Source organism: Oncorhynchus clarkii, chromosome 2, assembly GCF_045791955.1.
Source record: "Oncorhynchus clarkii lewisi isolate Uvic-CL-2024 chromosome 2, UVic_Ocla_1.0, whole genome shotgun sequence".
In the NCBI taxonomy this organism is placed as follows: domain Eukaryota; kingdom Metazoa; phylum Chordata; class Actinopteri; order Salmoniformes; family Salmonidae; genus Oncorhynchus; species Oncorhynchus clarkii.
The window spans coordinates 19,538,811-19,558,049 of NC_092148.1; the positions used below are offsets into that span (position 1 = coordinate 19,538,811).

The following is a 19,239-nucleotide window of genomic DNA, read 5'->3' on the forward strand; positions in this document are numbered from 1 at the left end:
TACAGAGAGACAGGCTGTGATAGACATACAGAGAGACAGGCTTTGATAGACAGACAGAGAGACAGGCTGTGATAGACAGACAGAGAGACAGGATGTGATAGACAGACAGAGAGACAGGCTGTGACAGACATACAGAGAGACATGCTGTGACAGACATACAGAGAGACATGCTGTGATAGACATACAGAGAGATAGGCTGTGATAGACATACAGAGAGATAGGCTGTGATAGACATATAGAGAGACAGGCTATGATAGACATATAGACATACAGAGAGACAGGCTGTGATAGACAGACAGAGAGACAGGCTGTGATAGACAGACAGAGAGACAGGCTGTGATAGACAGACAGAGAGACAGGATGTGATAGACAGACAGAGACAGGATGTGATAGACAGACAGAGAGACATGCTGTGACAGACATACAGAGAGACATGCTGTGACAGACATACAGAGAGACATGCTGAGATAGACATACAGAGAGACAGGCTGTGATAGACATATAGAGAGACAGAATGTGATAGACAGACAGAGAGACAGGCTTTGATAGACATACAGAGAGACAGGCTGTGATAGACAGACAGAGAGACAGGCTGTGATAGTCAGACAGAGAGACAGTCTGTGTTAGACAGACAGAGAGACAGGCTGTGATAGTCAGACAGAGAGACAGGCTGTGTTAGACAGACAGAGAGACAGGCTGTGATAGACAGACAGAGAGACAGGCTGTGACAGGCTGTGATAGACAGACAGAGAGACAGGCTGTGATAGTCAGACAGAGAGACAGGCTGTGTTAGACAGACAGAGAGACAGGCTGTGATAGACAGACAGAGAGACATGCTGTGATAGACATACAGAGAGACATGCTTTGATAGACATACAGAGAGACAGGCTGTGATAGACATACAGAGAGACGGGATGTGATAGACAGACAGAGAGACAGGATGTGATAGACAGACAGAGAGACAGGCTGTGATAGACAGACAGAGAGACAGGCTGTGATAGACAGACAGAGAGACAGGATGTGATAGACAGACAGAGAGACAGGCTGTGATAGACAGACAGAGAGACAGGATGTGATAGACAGACAGAGAGACAGGCTGTGATAGACATACAGAGAGACGGGATGTGATAGACAGACAGAGAGACAGGCTGTGATAGACAGACAGAGAGACAGGCAGTGATAGACAGACAGAGAGGCAGGTGGCAGGTGATCCACCACAGACCTTTAGGTATTACTACTGTATATGAGAGGAGAAGTGGGGAGAATCACAGGAAGTAGAAAGCCCATGTCTGGATGGATGAATTAATTAGGCATGTGAGCCAACTGTCTCTAATTGGATTTTCTTAGCAGAGGAAATAAAACAAATTCTGATCTTAAATACTAGTTTTGCTTGTTTATGTGTGTGTGTTTGATAAGCAAAGGGGAATAAAAATGTTAATGTCCTCATCCCAGATCACGAAGAAGCAGTAACAGTATGCATGCCATGCCATATTGACACACACACACACACCAGCACGCACACACACGTTACACATTTCCCAGAATCTATCAGACCAGACATAAATTACCTGCCAAGCGCACACAATCCATTATTGCCAGCAGAATCCTGTGCAAGTATGCAAAATTACTTCCAAAGCATCATAGCATATTTTAAAGCCATTTTATACCTAGTTTTGTTATATATAAATATATTTGAGATGTGAGCAGGGGGTATTGTTACATATCACGCAATCATACATTCATCATGATATATTAGACTGGGAAGATGCAGGCGAGGAGTGACACATTATTTAATTTACCCTGTTTTCTATTCTGGCTACACATTTCATGACGGAAACAAGTTGTGTAGTGCAGCATCTGCAAGATTGTTTTTCAGTGTTTTTTGTAATGATAAATGCTGGTTTTTATTTTAACAAATCATCATTTTTTTGGTATATCTTGTTTTTTTCTCCCCGTGGATTTATCGTAGCTTTAGACACAGCAGCCGAGGAGGTGGGGAGTGAGGAGGAGGAAGACGAGGAAGATGAGGAGGAGGCTACACAGAGAGACCTGAAAGTCATTTGACTTCAGAGTGAACTTCAAAAGAAGGCTTGGGTTGTTTGTCCCAGGGGGGATATGGAGTCGATTTCAGTCTCCTCTCTGGCTGTATTCTTCTTCATCCCCCTCTTCTCTTCCTCCTCCTCTCCTGCCCTCTGTTCTCTGACCCCTGGTGTTGCCATGGGGACACAGTGTGATGTATAATTCTCGACTGAACTTTACACCCAGGGCTACCTGTATGAATGTGTGTGTGTGTGTGTGTGTGTGTGTGTGTGTGTTTGTGTTTGTGTGTGTGTGTACTTTCCTACATATACGTGCGTGGGTGTGTGACCTTAATTCCGGGACGACCTGGAATGGAAGGCCAGCCAGGAGCCACACCGGTTGTATAGTGTGAAACTGTCGTCTCAATGCCAGGAGTGTCAGTGTTTGAAGGTATGCAGGTTGTTGTGTGCGTTGGTGCATGTGTGTGAAGCCTGGGGATCAGGCCTTTTGAAATGGAGCCTCTCGCTGCAGTAGGTCTCTCAGGTTTGCTCTGATGTAGAATGTCAGGGCCACCGGGAAGTCACCATTCTATAGAAAGAGCAAGAGCAATCCATCCACCTGTTTCGTGCTGTTACCGTGGTGACTACACTGGAGGAGGAGAGGAGAGGGAATTCAATCATCTAGGTCCTGGAGTGCAAGTACAGTACACACTCCCACTATTTCCTATCACTCCCTGTCTTTCTCCCTACATCTCTCTACCCCTTTCCTTCTACCTTCCTTCCCGCCCTCCCTTTCTCCCTCCATCACTCTCCTCCCTCTACCTTCCCTCCCTGTCTTTCTCCCTCCATCCCTCTCCTCCATCTACCTTCCTTCCCTCACTCTCTCCCTCCATCCCTCTCCTCTACCTTCCTTCCTTCCCTCCCTCCCTTTCTCCCTCCATCCCTCTCCTCCCACTACCTCCCCCTCCTTTTCTACCTCCATCCCTCTCCTCCCTCTTCCATCCATCCCTCCTTTTCTCCCTCCATCCCTCTCCTCCCTCTTCATCATCCCTCCCTCCCTTTCTCCCTCCATCCCTCTCCTCCCACTACCCCCCCTCCTTTTCTCCCTCCATCCCTCTCCTCCCTCTTCCATCCATCCCTCTCCTCCCTCTTCATCATCCCTCCCTCCCTTTCTACCTCCATCTCTCTCATCCCTCTACCTTCCCTCCCTCCCTTTATCCCTCCATCCCTCTCCTCCCTCTACCATCCCTCCCTCCCTTTCTCCCTCCATCCCTCTCCTTCCTCTACCATCCCTCCCTCCCTTTATCCCTCCCTCCCTCTCCTCCCACTACCTCCCCCCTCCTTTTCTCCCTCCATCCCTCTCCTCCTTCTTCCATCCATCCCTCCTTTTCTCCCTCCATCCCTCTCCTCCCTCTTCCATCCCTTTCTCCCTCCATCCCTCTCCTCCCTCTACCTTCCCTCCCTCCCTCCTCCCTCTCCATCCCTCTCCTCCCTCTACCATCCCTCCCTCCCTTTCTCTCTCCATATCTCCTCCCTCTACCTTCCCTCCCTGCCTTTCTCTCTCCATCTCTCCTCCCTCTACCTTCCCTCCCTCCCTCCTCCCTCTCCATCCCTCTCCTCCCTCTACCATCCCTCCCTCCCTTTATCCCTCCATCCCTCTCCTCCCACTACCTCCCCCCTCCTTTTCTCTCTCCATCCCTCTCCTCCCTCTTCCATCTATCCCTCCTTTTCTCCCTCCATCCCTCTCCTCCCTCTACCTTCCCTCCCTCCCTTTCTCTCTCCATCTCTCCTCCCTCTACCTTCCCTCCCCGCCTTTCTCCCTCCACCCCTCTCCTCCCTCTACCTTCCCTCCCTGCCTTTCTCTCTCCATCTCTCTCCTCCCTCTACCTTCCCTTCCTGTCTTTCTCCCTCCATCTCTCTCCTCCCTCTACCATCCATCCCTCCCTCAGTTCTCCCTCCATCCCTCTCCTCCCTCGACCATCCCTCCCTCCCTTTCTCCCTCCATCCCTCTCCTCCCTCCCTCTACCTTCCTTCCATGCCTTTCTCTCTCCATCCCTCTCCTCCCTCTTCTATCCATCCCTTCGTTTCTCCCTCCATCCCTCTCCTCCCTCTTCCATCCCTCCCTCCCTCCCTTTCTCCCTCCATCCCTCTCCTCCCTCTACCTTCCCTCCCTGCCTTTCTCTCTCCATCACTCTCCTCCCTCTACCATTCCTCCCTCCCTTTATCCCTCCCTTTATTCAGATGAACCTACAGCCAGACAACCCATATACTGTAACTACCCCATCAGTCTATTATTCTGGTCTTTTTATGATGATTAGATCTCTCCTCCCTGCTCCTGCCCTGCGTTAACCTCCCAGTCCCCCCTACACACACACACACACACACACACACACACACACACACACACACACACACACACACACACACACACACACACACACACACACACACACACACACACCTCACAGCACCCAAAGTGTAAATGATAGGCTCTCAGTGTGTCTGGGATATTGGTCTCTTCTCTCTGTGACACAGCCTACTGTTTACAGGTCAGATTAGTCTGTAAATTACAGTGTTAGACTGTGAGAAAGCCTGGCTCAACCTCCCTCTGGGTCTATTCTGGCATAGGGACATGTTAACTACCCCCTGCCCTGTATCACCCTGCACACACACACACACACACACACACACACACACACACACACACACACACACACACACACACACACGGGGCTGGCACCAGGGGCAGGAAGTCTTGGCTGTTTAAGCTAAATGCTTTAATGAACCAGTCTCACCCCCTGGGAGGACAGCTAGCTAAATGCCACCAGACTCATTAAAACTAGCTGGCTCTGCAGTGCCAGCACACACACACACACACACACACACAATACTGTACCGTCAGCTTAGGGGGGCGGTGTCCTTGATGTTAGATGTTGTGTATGGTGATGGTCTATTGTAGCTTTGAATATGTCTGATTAGTATTCTGATAGCTCTGGTCCTGTTGGTACCCAGGCTCCATGTCAAAGAGCACCTCAGGCAAGACCTGCTCTGCTTTGCACCAGTCAGCTTTTCTCTCATCTTATGGAGCCTCAGTGGAGGGCATTCAATGATAAAGTTAACATATACATTATGTTTCTGTTCCCACTATTTGTTCCTTACAGTGTGTGTCTGTTCTCTCCTGCAGGTCTGGCACGGGCTAAGTCAGTCCCCAGCCACACCTACTCCAATGAGGTGGTGACCCTGTGGTACCGCCCCCCTGATGTCCTCCTGGGATCCACAGACTACTCCACCTGCCTGGACATGTGGTGGGTAGTACCACTGACCTTTAACCCCTGACCCCCTACCTCTTGCTACATCCCTCTCCACAACAGGGAGAATACTTCCTCCTCTAGATCAGATGAGGTGTGAACCCCACAGAGAGCCACAGACAGCTGTGTGAATGTGTTCCATAAGGAGGTGAGGGAGAGACCTGGCCATGTCTCTATCTGGGGTTGAGGAGAAGCTAGGAGACCTGGCCTGGCTGAGACTGAGGCTCAGTATGTACAGAAAGGAACATTTACTGAGGACATGGGCAGACAGAGGCCTTCCTATGGCGACAGACAGATAGCTTTAGTCAGGATATGGACAGGGGTCTTCCAGAGCTGCCGTCCAGGCTGTGAAATGATCCGTGGCCACATCGATCTGGACAGGCAGTCCTCGAGGACGCCCCTTTCCAAGGACCCCAGCTGCATCCCAGCGCGGGTAATTAAAGCATAGTGGGGAGGGAGAGGCAGTGGGTTAGGTGGGCAGTAGAGCAGGTGGGCAAATCCTCAGGGCACTTTTCCACTCCACCGAGACTGGAGCCACTCAACATAGAAATACCTATACCGTCACTTAGAAAGCAGTGTTCCATGAACAGGCAGCGCTCACATCGACCGCAGTGTGCTCAGTGCTGGGTCACTGGTTTGAGTAACAGTCTGTCCCATATCCGTCAAACCACTGACAGGTTAAAGGAACAGATCTGAATCTGGAAGACAGGAGGAAAGGGAAGAATAGGGTGGAACAGAAAAGGGATTCTTCCTCTAGTCTATTTTTATGGCTGTTATCGCCTCAGTGAGCCTGCCATTTCACCAGGCACCTGTCAGTCAAGCTGACAGACCACTGTGGACCCAGACAGACAGCACAGCCAGACAGACAGAGAGAGGTGTGACAAGAAGAGTGGAGGATGTGGTTGAAACCCTGTTGTTTTCACACTGTTAGTAGCAGGTTTGATCCCTCTCCCTGCCAAGCCAAACCTCTGTATCTGATTAAACACCCGTCTCTGTATAAAGATCTAGGAAAAATCTGAACAGTTTGGTGATGAACATGTATTGTTCAATCCAGCACCTACTTCAATCCATTGGACTTCTCAAAATGTATAGCGCTCTTCCTGGACTATACGTATAGATTACGTTTTCAAAAATGAGAGTTTAAGTCAATGAAAGTGGTGCTGGTGGTTTTCTCTCTGTCTTTCTCCCTTTCTCCTTTCTTTCTTTCTTTCTTTCTTTCTTTCTTTCTTTCTATTTATCCCACTTTCTTTTTCTGTATTAGCTGTGTGGCTGCTCAGGACTGCTCAACCTCAGGACCGCTCAACCTCAGGACCGCTCAGCCAGTCATGTAGAGATGGAGGGAAAGAGAGAGGGAGAGAGGGAGCAGTGTGCACTGGGCCAGAAAGTGAATCTGTCAGGAAACAATAGCTCTCTGACAAATGGGCTCTGACACCTGTTTAAACACACACACACCACTCTCCAGAACTGGCCACCTCTCTCTTTCTCCATCCCTCTCTCCTTCTCTCTCCACTGGGCATCCCATTATCCAACCATCACCACCTCAGATCGTTGGATAATGGGATGGCCAGTGGAGAGAGAAGAGTTAGTTTTCTGAACAAATACTTTACTGGAGCTAAATCCTCTAGCAAATCAAGACATCAAGCATAGATTTAGAAGGAAATTAAAATATAAACCATTTGCCTTTCAAAATATACTGTGCACTTCTACAAAGCCATTTGAGTACACTATAGATTCAATCATGATGAATTGTAGTTGTGGAGGCTAGTATTCTTCATAGAGGGGTTCAAATGTTTACTGCTGATGGCTCTGGATCTCTCCAGCACAGTTGATGCTGTCTGTCTGTCTCTAATGGGGATGCTGTCTGTGTGTCTCTAATGGGTATGCTGTCTGTCTGTCTCTAATGGGGATGCTGTCTGTCTGTCTCTAATGGGGATGCTGTCTTTCTGTCTCTAATGGTGATGCTGTCTGTGTCTCCCCAGGGGTGTGGGCTGCATCTTCATCGAGATGATCCAAGGAGTGGCAGCTTTCCCTGGGATGAAGGACATCCAGGATCAGCTGGAGAGGATATTCCTGGTGAGTCAGCTGTGTGTTTGTGTGCGTGTGTACGTATGTGCACAATATGTCTATGCTGTCACTGATACACAACATCTCCTCTCAGTTGTGAACCAATGGGAAACTGTCCCACTTTGAGCACTTTTTAGTTAATTAATTAGAATTATTTTTTAACCTTTATTTAACTAGGCAAGTCAGTTAAGAACAAATTTGTATTTACAATGACGGTGTCATGACGTTGACCTCTTTGGGTATAGCAAGCCCCATCCCCCTCTCCCTGCCTCCCCCTTTCCTCCTTCAACTAGGTTGCTGTGGTCAGAGAGACGTCGTAAATTCCTGAGGATCTCCTCATGGACACAGTATAGAGAGAGTAGATTTTCATAGAGAACAAAGCAATTCCTTCCACCTCACAGAACTTGAGGTACGAACAAATTTCATGTTCCGGAGAAAGTATAAAAGATCGGTGAAGAATCCAGCTACGAACTGGTCCGTTTGTTACAACTTGGGGAAGCTCATGGGAGACGGTGTGGCCACATTACCATAACGCTGTTTATATAATAGCCTCAGATATGAGGTTTACATCTAATTGTTGTATAAGATGAATGAGTGAGTATGATACCGTTTGTAAAATTGTGTAATATGATTTTGGACTGTTTAATGAAGGAAAACTCAAAAAGGGGATTGCAGTTAACTAAATAAGAGGACCGCCCCTGAGCCCAGTTAGGGTCAGGCGTTCTGGGACAGCCCTTTTCTGCCTTCCGAATAAAATCCCCACTCGGGTTTTCGATCAGCAGATCGAGCTTACCTCAATTACGAGATGGCTAAAGGTTGCAGACCATGTTTTTCTCCATTAGGGGAGACAAAGGTTGTAGACCATTGCTGAATCTTTTAACCATACCATGTGGTTAAACTCTTAGACTATCGATACCGACAGAATAAGAACAAGTCTTTGATATTAATTACTAGTCTGCAGCTAGGAATTCGGTATCATTGAACGCGAAGAACGACAACCGCCGAATCCATTCTATAACGAATTTCACTCTGAACTATCCACTCTAACCACAACCGAAAGAGAGAGGGAGAGAGACGGACAATTCTACAAAATAAATTACCTTTTCACCATTGATCAAGACAACACACTGAGCGTAAATATATATATTGATTGCAATTGTTCCCGAATGAGTGAGCGTTCATGTGCAAGGGATTAGCATTTCAATTGTTATAATTATCACTCTGTAGTGACTTCTTAGTCGACCTCCACTTCCCCTTTTGTCTAACAAGCCACCATGCCGGTTTAGCCCACTAGGGCACATTCTAATTTAATGTAACCACATTTACCTTGTTTGTTTGTTTGTTTGTTTGTTTATGCATTTCTGTGAATTACTTAGTTAGTAATGAATAAATTATTTAAGACAATTGATGTATGGATGACTCATAGTGAAGACTGGGTTCGTGCAGAGTACCAAAAATTTACGACGTTTGGAACGAGACTAATGTGAGGTAAAGTAAATAATTCATGAATTCGAAGACTAATTGATCAGATAAAATATCTGAAAAGTTATTTTAGGAAATGATAACTTTGTAATATGAATATTTTTCCTTGGTGCCCCGACTTCCTAGTAATTACGGTTACATGATTAATCAGTCTAATCGCGTAATAACTAATTACAGAGAATCTTTGATAAAAAACGACCAGTCTTCAGTTAATGATAGTAAAGACATGACAACGGCCTACCAAAAGGCAAAAGGCCTCCTGCGGGGGCTGTGATTAAAATAAAAAATATAGGCTAAAACACACATCAAGACAAGAGAGACACCACAACACTACATAAAGAGAGACCAAAGACAACAACATGTCATGGCAGCAACACATGACAACAACACGGTAGCAACACAACATGGCAGCAGCACAACATGGTAGCAGCACAAAACATGGTACAAACATTACTGGGCACAGACAACAGCATAAAGGGAAAGAAGGTAGAGACAACAATACATCACGCAAGCAGCCACAACTGTCAGTATGAGTGTCCATGATTGAGTCTTTGAATGAAGAGATTGAGATAAAACTGTCCAGTTTGAGTGTTTGTTGCAGCTCGTTCCAGTCGCTAGCTGCAGCTAACTGAAAAGAGGAGCGACCCAGGGATGTGTGTGCTTTGGGGACCTTTAACAGAATGTGACTGGCAGAACGGGTGTTGTATGTGGAGGATGAGGGCTGCAGTAGATATCTCAGATAGGGGGGAGTGAGGCCTAAGAGGGTTTTATAAATAAGCGTCATCCAGTGGGTCTTGCGACGGGTATACAGAGGTGACTAGTTTACAGAGGAGTATAGAGTGCAGTGATGTGTCCAATAAGGAGCTTTGGTGGCAAATCTAATGGCCGAATGGTAAAGGACATCTAGCCGCTCGAGAGCACTCTTACCTGCCGATCTATAATTTATGTCTCCATAATCTAGCATGGGTAGGATGGCCATACGAATCAGGGTTAGTTTGGCAGCTGGGGTAAAAGAGGAGCGATTACGATAGAGGAAACCAAGTCTAGATTTAACCTTAGCCTGCAGCTTGGATATGTGCTGAGAGAAGGACAGTGTACCGTCAAGCAATACTCCCAAGTACTTGTTATGAGCTCTAAACCCTCAGAGGTAGTAATCATCCCGGTGGGGAGAAGGGCGTTCTTCTTACCAAACCACAATAACTTTGTTTTGCAGGTGTTCAGAACAAGGTTAAGGGCAGAGAAAGCTTGTTGGACACTAAGAAAGCTTTGTTGTAGAGCGTTTAACACAAAATCCAGGGAGGGACCATCTGAGTATAAGACTGTATCATCTGCATATAAATGGATGAGAGAGCTTCCTACTGCCTGAGCTATGTTGTTGATGTAAATTGAGAGGAGTGTGGGGGCCTAGGATCAACCCTTGGGGTACTCCCTTGGTGACAGGCAGTGGCTGAGACAGCAGATGTTCTGGCTTTGAGAGAGGTAGTTATCAAACCAGGCCAAAGACCCATCAGAGACACCAATGTTGCTTAACACATGCAGTATCTATCTGAATGATGCAATCTGAATCATTGTTGTGACTGACCAATTGACTGCGTTTACTGTGTACTTGAGTACTTGTGTACTTGAGCAGTAACCTTTGGGTCTTGATCTAATCAGCATGAGGTCTGTGGACCTCTTTAACTCAGGGTCAGATAGCTATTAAATTCTTCCACTAGCTGCTTATTTAAGGAATCAGTGATTAGGGATTAATAAGAATGGTAGATAGATTGATAGATATATTTCTGAACAGGACTCAGAGCCTGACTGCATCAATATTTTATGGCTGTGTGAGGTCTCATGAATCCCTTAATCAGCTCATCTGTCCTCCATAATTCCCCCCGTCGGCTGAATTGAAGTGGAGTGTTAATGTGATGAATTCATATTCATTCATCCTCTGAAACGAGTTAATGCAGACAATTACTGAGATGATGGGAGAGAGAAAGAGAGGGTTAAAGAAAGAGAGAGAAAGATAGCGAGAGAGAGAGAGACGGGGGTTGGTAGAGTCAGGAGTCAGGTGTGAAGACAAAGAGACAAAGAGGTTCGGTTTGTTTTGCCGAGGGCTGTCGAGGATAAGTGTGTGGGTGCGTGTGCGTCTGTGTGTTTGTATGTCTGTGTGAATCTGTGTGTGTAGGGAGTATGCCCCAGGCAGGGAATCTTACACAAAGCATCCTAGGAGGACAGATAGCAGGGGAGAGAGAGATACTGTATAAAAGCATTTTATTGATTGTCTGTTTTGCCAAAGAGAAAATTGGGGCTGTCTGCTCTCCTCACATCTGTAAGATTCCCCCCAAAACCCCAGCCCTCTCTGCTCCCTGCATCCATCCAGTACACCCCTTGAACACACAGACACAAAGAGAGAGGGGTAGAGGGGAAAGAGTGAAAAGAGGGGAGAGACCCAGTAGTGGGATGGCCTGTCGCCAGCTTGGGTATCGATGGAGGCGCACCTGGCAGCAGGTCCTTGGAGGGGGTCTGTGTGCCCTTTAGCAGGCTGCAGGTGGAGCAGAGAAGGATAGTAGGGGCAGAGCAAGCGATGAAATGGGGTTTGGGCGGAGGATAGGGAAGGGGAAGGGAGGGGTATATGTTTGGGGGGAGGGGAAGGGAAGGGAGGGAAGGACGGGGATTGGGTGGGCTGTCTGACTGTCTGAGGTAAAATGTAAATGTTATCCAGTGGAGATTAAGGTTTTCTTCAGCGAATACCCCTGGGGTACCTAGGTGGTCCGGATATGAGGAGGGGAGGAGGAGAGGGGAGAGGAGGCATAGGAGAGGAAGGGGGAGAAGGGTAGGGGCGAGAGGAAGCAGAGGAGAGGAGGATATGGGTGAGAGGAGAGGAGAGGAGAGGAGAGGAGAGGAGAGGAGAGGAGAGGAGAGGAGAGGAGAGGAGAGGAGAGGAGAGGAGAGTGTGGTGGGATAAAGTCTGACAGGTCTATATTGTGTTCTGATTGTCCTATCCTTATTCTCTCCACAATACCAAGACCTTATGAATCCCCTGTTTTAACAGGATCACACCTGTGGAGTTAATAGCATAGCTCACAGCCCCTGTAAGCCATACACATGAGGAGGCCAGAGATGTGCTTATACTAGGCTTACAGTCTTACCTTGACTGTAGAATCATTATTATTTCTTATTATTGATTCAGCATGTGTTTCTCATAATCCAGATGGCAATAATTAGTGTTTGGACGTTCAAACATTAACTGGCCTTTTGTGGCGTTATGAATATGATTAGCATACATTTGAGGAATTGAACACGTTTAATAAGAGTGTTTGTAAATACGCACACAATATTATGTACAGGTTATATGGCCTTGTCATGATGCTAGTCCTTTCAGTGAATTGGCTGGCAGAGATGTGAGCAATCCCCCTTCTCCTGTTAGGAGGAGAGGGGGGGGGGAAGTTTTACGCCAAATTCTATGTCCCTGAATTTGAGAATTGAACAATATTCCTATTTTAGAGAATGTGTAAACGGTCGGTGGAGAAGCCAGCTACGACCCGGTCCATTTTGTTTCATGTTCGTGACCTCATGAAAGACAATACAGCCACATTACCCTAACTCTGTTTATACAGGTTCCTCAGTTATGAGGCTCGCATCTAATTCTTGTATAAAATGAATGAGTAAAGATGAAACTATTTGCGAAATGATGTAATGTGATGTTAACCTTTAAAATGAAAGAATTGGCCTCCATGTAAAGTTTAACTAAGTCAGTAGCCACGCCCAAATGAATAGACTTTGGTTGGAAATAGTAGACCAACCCCTTTTCCACTCTTGAATAATAGCCTCCGTGACGAAAAGAATCCTCAGGTCCAAGTACCGTGAGGACTTGTCCTCACATTTAAAAAGGGCTAATTCTAATTTCAACCCTACAGGCCAGAAAACATGAGCGCTTGCTCCACACGTGAATTGGTATGAACTCTGAACTATTGACCACTCAAGAAGTGAGTCCTAGATTACAGCCTAACACACTGCAGCTGGAATGGTAGCAAATCTAGTAAGAGCATTGTCTGACGCAGAAGACCACTAGTGAGATAAACATCTCACTCCACGACGACCCGGCAGAATCTACAAAGGACAATGGCGACCTCGACTGGGCAAACCAGAGCCTCACATCACCAGCTCAATCGTAAATACATTCCTTTATCCGAACGAGCGATTGTTAAAGTGCATATGCATTCATATTTATGCGAGAGTAGCTTTCCATGTCCGATAGAGACCCATGTTCCTTTGTCTTCCTCCACATCCCCCTTTTCCTCTCTGAATCTATCATGTTATAAGCAAACTGTTTTTGTTTGGTCCACTAGGGATGTTATGTACTGTATAATGTTATTATGTATTGTATATTCTGTAATCGTTTAATTAGTTAGTAATTAAGTCATTGAGCCAATTTGTGTATGGATGATTCATAAGTAAAGGCTGGGTTCGTGCAGATAACCAAGAATTTTATGACGTTCAGATGAGACTGATATTAGGTAAATAATAATTAATGACTGTTTGACTGCTATTGATATAAAAGATCTTCAGATTGGAGTGGATTCGGGAGATAGACGCTCCATATAAACTAATGCTTCCGTAGTGCTCCAGGTTATTAATGGTTTAATTGTTGCATGGTTTAATTCAACCACGTAATCAATTAAACGCTAGCTAATCGATTTGAAAATAGCATGAGATATCATTTAACCATAGTAGAGACACGACAGCCTCATGGACCAGGATGGACATGGACTCACTCACCCAACGTATTGAACCAAAATGGCACCACACTGAGACAACTCTCACTATATTGCATTGGCTAAGAAGTACTGACCCGTCAAATTGAGCCGTTTATATTTTCTCCCACCCCAATCACGTCTCGTCCTGTTGTGTGTCTGTGTACTCTGCTGTCAGCTAGAGGAAGAAAAGACAGATAGAGAAATACATCTGTAAAAATGTCCACCAGTCTGCTTGGCCTGGCAGCTAGACGGTCAGTTAGCGTAACAAACAGCTCCACCTGTCAGAGTTAGGCTGACACTCACATTTCCATTTGAATCCCTCTTTCATTCCTGCTCTCTTTTTTTCTTCAACTCTCTGTTTCTTTGGAATCATGTCCTGCTCAGCTCCTCAGTGTCAAGAGTTGACGCATGGCCAGAGACGTGTGTGTGTGTGTGTGTGTGTGTGTGTGTGTGTGTGTGTGTGTGTGTGTGTGTGTGTGTGTGTGTGTGTGTGTGTGTGTGTGTGTGTGTGCGTGCGTGTGCGTGTGTGCGTGCGTTGGTACCACAGGAGACTGCTGAGGGGAGGACGGTTTAAAATTATGTCTTGAACAGAGCAAATATTATGGCATCAAATGGAAACATGGAAACCATATGTTTGATGTTGTTTATACCATTCCACTTATTCCGATCCGTCCTCCCCAATTAAGGTGCCACCATCCTCCTGTGGTTGGTACATGTGTGCGTGTCAGCACCTTCTGTCTGTCTGTCTGTCTGTCTGTCTGTCTGTCTGTCTGTCTGTCTGTCTGTCTGTCAGTGGAGAGATTATGCTGAGTCACGCCCCTCTAATAGGCCAGTGTGTTTGTGAAGGAGAGAGAAAGGTCACCTAGCATCCCTGTCTGATATGTACTCAGTCTGCCAAAAGTCAGTTGGCATTTTGAAAAAAGTTAGACCCACACTAACACCCTGGTCATTTGCATGTAAAAGGACCCATGAGCACCAGCATGTGAAGTTCATAAGAGCATGTCAAATTTGGTGTGAAATTGAAGTTAAGAGTCTATTTATTTTTCCTAATTAAAGCATAGCATTTTTCAACCATTTAGAATAAGCAAAGGATTTGATTTCTTGTCAAACAGATGGAAAATAGTTCTTAGATAACGTCTACCAGAAAAAAGTCTTAAAAGGTATAAGAAATACATCAAAACACACTAATGTTGAACTAATATCAACACTTTAGGAGACATTTGTCTGCCTACTGTAAGGTTAAGAAACATTGTGCCTTGTAATTCCAAAACCCCATATATCTTTAAGATATTTTCAAATTTCTCTCCCTTATGACGACGGAGGATAATGAAAGTTAGTTATCGGGTTTTTTACTGATATCCATTTTGTTTATGAATTTATAAGTGGTAAAACTCAAAATTGGTAAAGGAATTTCCAAAAAATCTTTAACTGAATTTCTGCAATTGAATTGGCTACAATGGGAAATCATAGTAGTCACAAACAACAGCTGGTTTGGACAGCACAGTACAGCACAGTTCAGTAAAGAAAAGTAGAGTATAGTTCATTACTGTATACAGTAGAATGCACTAGAGTTGAGTAAACTATAATGTATTGTACTGTACTGAACTAAACTTTACTGTACTGAACTCGACTCTACTGAACTTTGCTGTTATATGCTGTGCTGTACTGCACTCAACTGAGCTCTACTGTGCTGTATTTTGATGTCCAAACTTGTGCAACATAGACGTCTATTATTGGTTCAGATTTGGTTCTGTCCGCACCAACCAAATTTGGTCTTGTGTAGAATATGTGTGTAGAATAATACCCAAATATGCAAAGGAGGATATTGCATGTTGTCACGCCCTGACCATAGAGAGACTTGTATTCTCTATTTTGGTTAGATCGGGGTGTGACTAGGGTGGGTAATCTAGGTTGTTGGTCTGGTATGGTTCCCAATCAGAGGCAGCTGTTTATCGTTGTCTCTGGTTGGGGATCATATTTAGGCAGCCATTTTCCCACTGTGTTTTGTGGGATCTTGTTTTTGTGTTGTTGCCTGTGAGCACTCCAGAACGTCACGTTTCGTTTATTCTTTATTGTTTTTGTGCAGTTCACTTCAAATAAAACATGTCGAACCGATTTCACGCTGCGCTTTGGTCTGAGTGTTCTTACGACGAACATGACACATGTTTATACCTATTTAGGATCCATCACCATGAAAATAATTACATTTCTTATCATAATTATTATTTTCTGTGTAATACAGATCTGGGACCCATGATGAAATTCCGTTACCGGGTGTAAATCCACTTCACTTACTATAGTTCAATAACCAAAATATATTTTTTCAAAGTCTATGTGTCATGACATAGCTGACACCCCATTCTTTCTACATGGTTGCATCTTCATTGGGAGCAGATATTTAAGACTTTTTGTAAAACGTGGACACAAAACAATGATTTTACCGAAATTCTGTTACCAAAGTTTGCATCTGCACAGTTGTTTGTTAAAAGTAGTCCTTGTGCATAGAGTTGTATGGTTTGTTAAACTTTGAAATGAATGTTTTTTGTTTAGCATACATTTTAATAGAATAATTGGAGTCTTAGCGCAATTCCGTTACTGTATAATTGTCCAACATTTCACACTATGTAGCCAAGCTGAAGGCCTATACTTCACTAGCCGGCTCATCCATCTACGATATTCACTGGAACCATGATGGAAAAACCAATGTGACAAGACAATATCTGAGCCAGCCCATTGGGCTATTTACTATGTGTTGTGAAGCCTATTTGTTTGTTTGCAGCTAAAAACCAAAGGTATCTATGCTGCTTCCCTGAGAGAAGAGAAGCTAATCTCCAGCAGTGCCATTCTAATGATCCGTAACCGAATTAAAGCTATCCCCTTTGTTACCTTGCTTTATCCCCGTCGTTGCCATGCTTTATCCCATCCCCACAGAGCTCCATGGGCAAGTGTGTGTGAGCTGAGAGCAAATCAACTTACGGCTGTTATTTATTCAAAGCCGCTGCTTTATATGAATGTCAGTGTTCTGTTGTAATCTTCCAAAGCCCTGGCTATCCTGAGCAGACAGCCTGTGGGTGTTTATGCCATGTGTTGCTCTTTTTTTGGTCCTGAGACGTGAGTGGGCGGGGCTGACTGACTGGCTGATTGGCTGACTGGCTGGCTGCGAGTTACAGCAGGGTCTCCGTCCCCTCTGTCCGTCTGAATTAGATATGCGTGGTACGAGCCCAGGCCCAATGTAGCTGGTTAACTGAGTGTCACTCTGTTCAAGATTACATCCCCCGGAAGAACAGTAGGAATATGGATATGTCTATTTGTAGGAAAGGCTGTCAGAGCAGAGGTATGTGTGTGTGTGTGTGTTTACTGAATACAATGAGCCTTTGCCTTGCATTAGCGTGATGGACGAAGCTGTCGCCTAGGGAATGACACGTCAATGCACGCACACACGCACACGCACACACACACACACACACACACACACACACACACACACACACACACACACACACACACACACACACACACACACACACACACAGCAAGGACAGCATATCCTATGGATAATGTAACAGTTCATGTTCTTGAGTAAATAGCAAGTGTTGATGACACAAGAACACCCATACTGTCTGCACAGACAGGGAATTGAAACTGAAAACCTCATGTGAGTGGCTGTCTGTTTGAATGTGTGTGGCTGTAATTGACTACGTGTGTGTGGCTGTGTTGGACTGAACATATGTGTACAGTATGTGCTTTGTCTGTCTAAACATGTGTGTGTTTGTCTGTCTGAATGTGTGTGTTAGTGTTTGTGCAGGTGGCCAGAGGAGAGGAGGCTGGTTAAACGAGAGAATACAGGTTGAATTATTCCTAAACCAGGTAATTATCTCAACATCCAGGGAGATGAAGTAATATGAGTTTAGTTTGAGAAGTAAGCCACATGCACGCATGCACACACACACACACACACACACACACACACACACACACATACACACACACACACACACACACACACACACACACACACACACACACACACACACACACACACACACAGTAATATGAGTTTGGTTTTGAGGCATAAGCCACTGCACACAACTCAGTCAGATTAGGGAGAGAGAGGGGGCTGACCACCCAACGTAACTGTGTGGAGAGTGAATGCGGTCTCTCCTGTCGGAACTTACTGAACGCATACTAAACACATTCTACCCAGTGCGAGTAGAGGCTGATCCCTGTGGTTCTGATCTATGGGGTGACCTTTATCTTCTGACCCCTGGCTGGACGTGACTATGTTCATTAGTGCACACTGTAGTAAATGTTTGCATACCTGTAGAAAAACCTTACAGTCCCTCTCCTGACCACTAACTAACAGCCCTCTAACTATTGAAACAAGTAGTTACCTGCCCCCAACTCTTCCTGACTCCCTGACCCTGCAGAGAGCAGAGGCAGCGGATGGGACCCGTTGTTTATAGGCTACCCTGTTTGCACCTCTGGAGCTCTCCAGTTACATGCCACACCCAGTGACCTCTGATTGGGACATTTGACTGTCCATCACCACTTTTGACCCTGCTCAGCTGCGTCTCCTCAGGGCATCTGTCCAATAGGCAGGTGGGACTGGGACAAGTTGAAAAGCACAGTCCAGCGCTGTCCGGGATCAGTCTTCAGAAAGCAGTGGCAGAGTCAGGGGTCAGGTGTGAAGACAAAGAGACAAAGCGGTTTGATTGTTTTTGCCAAGGGCTGCTGGGGATAAGTGTGTGTGGGTGTGTGTGTTTGAAAAAAATAGTAAAACAAGGAAAATTCGGACATTTCACCGGTCCCCACAAGGAAAAAGGCTATTCTAGACTCAAGCCTTCCGCATGCTTCGGCTCGACTGGAGCCTAGCCAAACTCGGCTAAGCGAACTGAACGAGTGTGCTCGCATACTCTCTTAAAAGACCTTCGCTTGAAAAATTTGAAAAAAGTGGCAATAGTACTGTTAGTCCGACTTGAGACACCGTAGCCAGTATACACATCCTTAAAATAGTCTGAATGAATTTAAGATGAAAACCAGACAAACCCCAAAATATGAATCTAAGATATTTCAAGAAATCTGCCATTAATTTCGAAGTTTTTGCTAAGTAGATTTTAGTCGTTCAATGTTACTAAGATGTTTGGTTCAGCATTTCTCAAGTGGAAGAAATGTACATGATTAGTCTCTCGTTGAATGACAACAAACACTTATTTAAAGAATCCCTACTGTTGCTAATCACCGACGAAAGGGCGTAGACTTTGGCTACCAACTTCGGCTCGACCTCGAGAAAAAAAGTTGTGTGCACGAACTGACGAAAAAAACCTTGCTGAAGATCAAAAGGAACAAAAACGTCACAAAATGTTGTCATAATGTGCACAAACTGTTTGAACTGTTTTGGATGGGAAGCATGCAGACACCTTTAGGGGATATGTTTAGAGTTAGGGTGGGGGAGGAGTCGTGTGCCATTTAGCAGGTAGCATGTGGAGCGGAGAAGGATAGGAGGGGAGGAGCTGTCACGCCTGCTGCCCATCATTACGCACACCTGTCACCATCGTTACGCACATCAGTTCTTCATTGGACTCACCTGGACTCCATCGCTTTATTGATTGCCTCCTCTATATCTGT

The 19,239-nt window shown here is 45.4% G+C and overlaps 1 protein-coding gene across 3 annotated transcripts in view; it reads left to right on the plus strand.

Moving 5' to 3' along the window:
- LOC139423715 (cyclin-dependent kinase 14) overlaps window positions 1–19,239 on the plus strand; it is a 229,164-nt gene that overhangs the window by 112,855 nt on the left and 97,070 nt on the right. For all 3 annotated transcript variants that reach the window (XM_071175337.1, XM_071175331.1, XM_071175343.1), the window contains 2 exons: window positions 5,203–5,323; window positions 7,306–7,399. In XM_071175337.1, coding sequence (XP_071031438.1) covers window positions 5,203–5,323; window positions 7,306–7,399 — 215 coding nt within the window. The remainder of the gene's footprint in view (window positions 1–5,202; window positions 5,324–7,305; window positions 7,400–19,239) is intronic.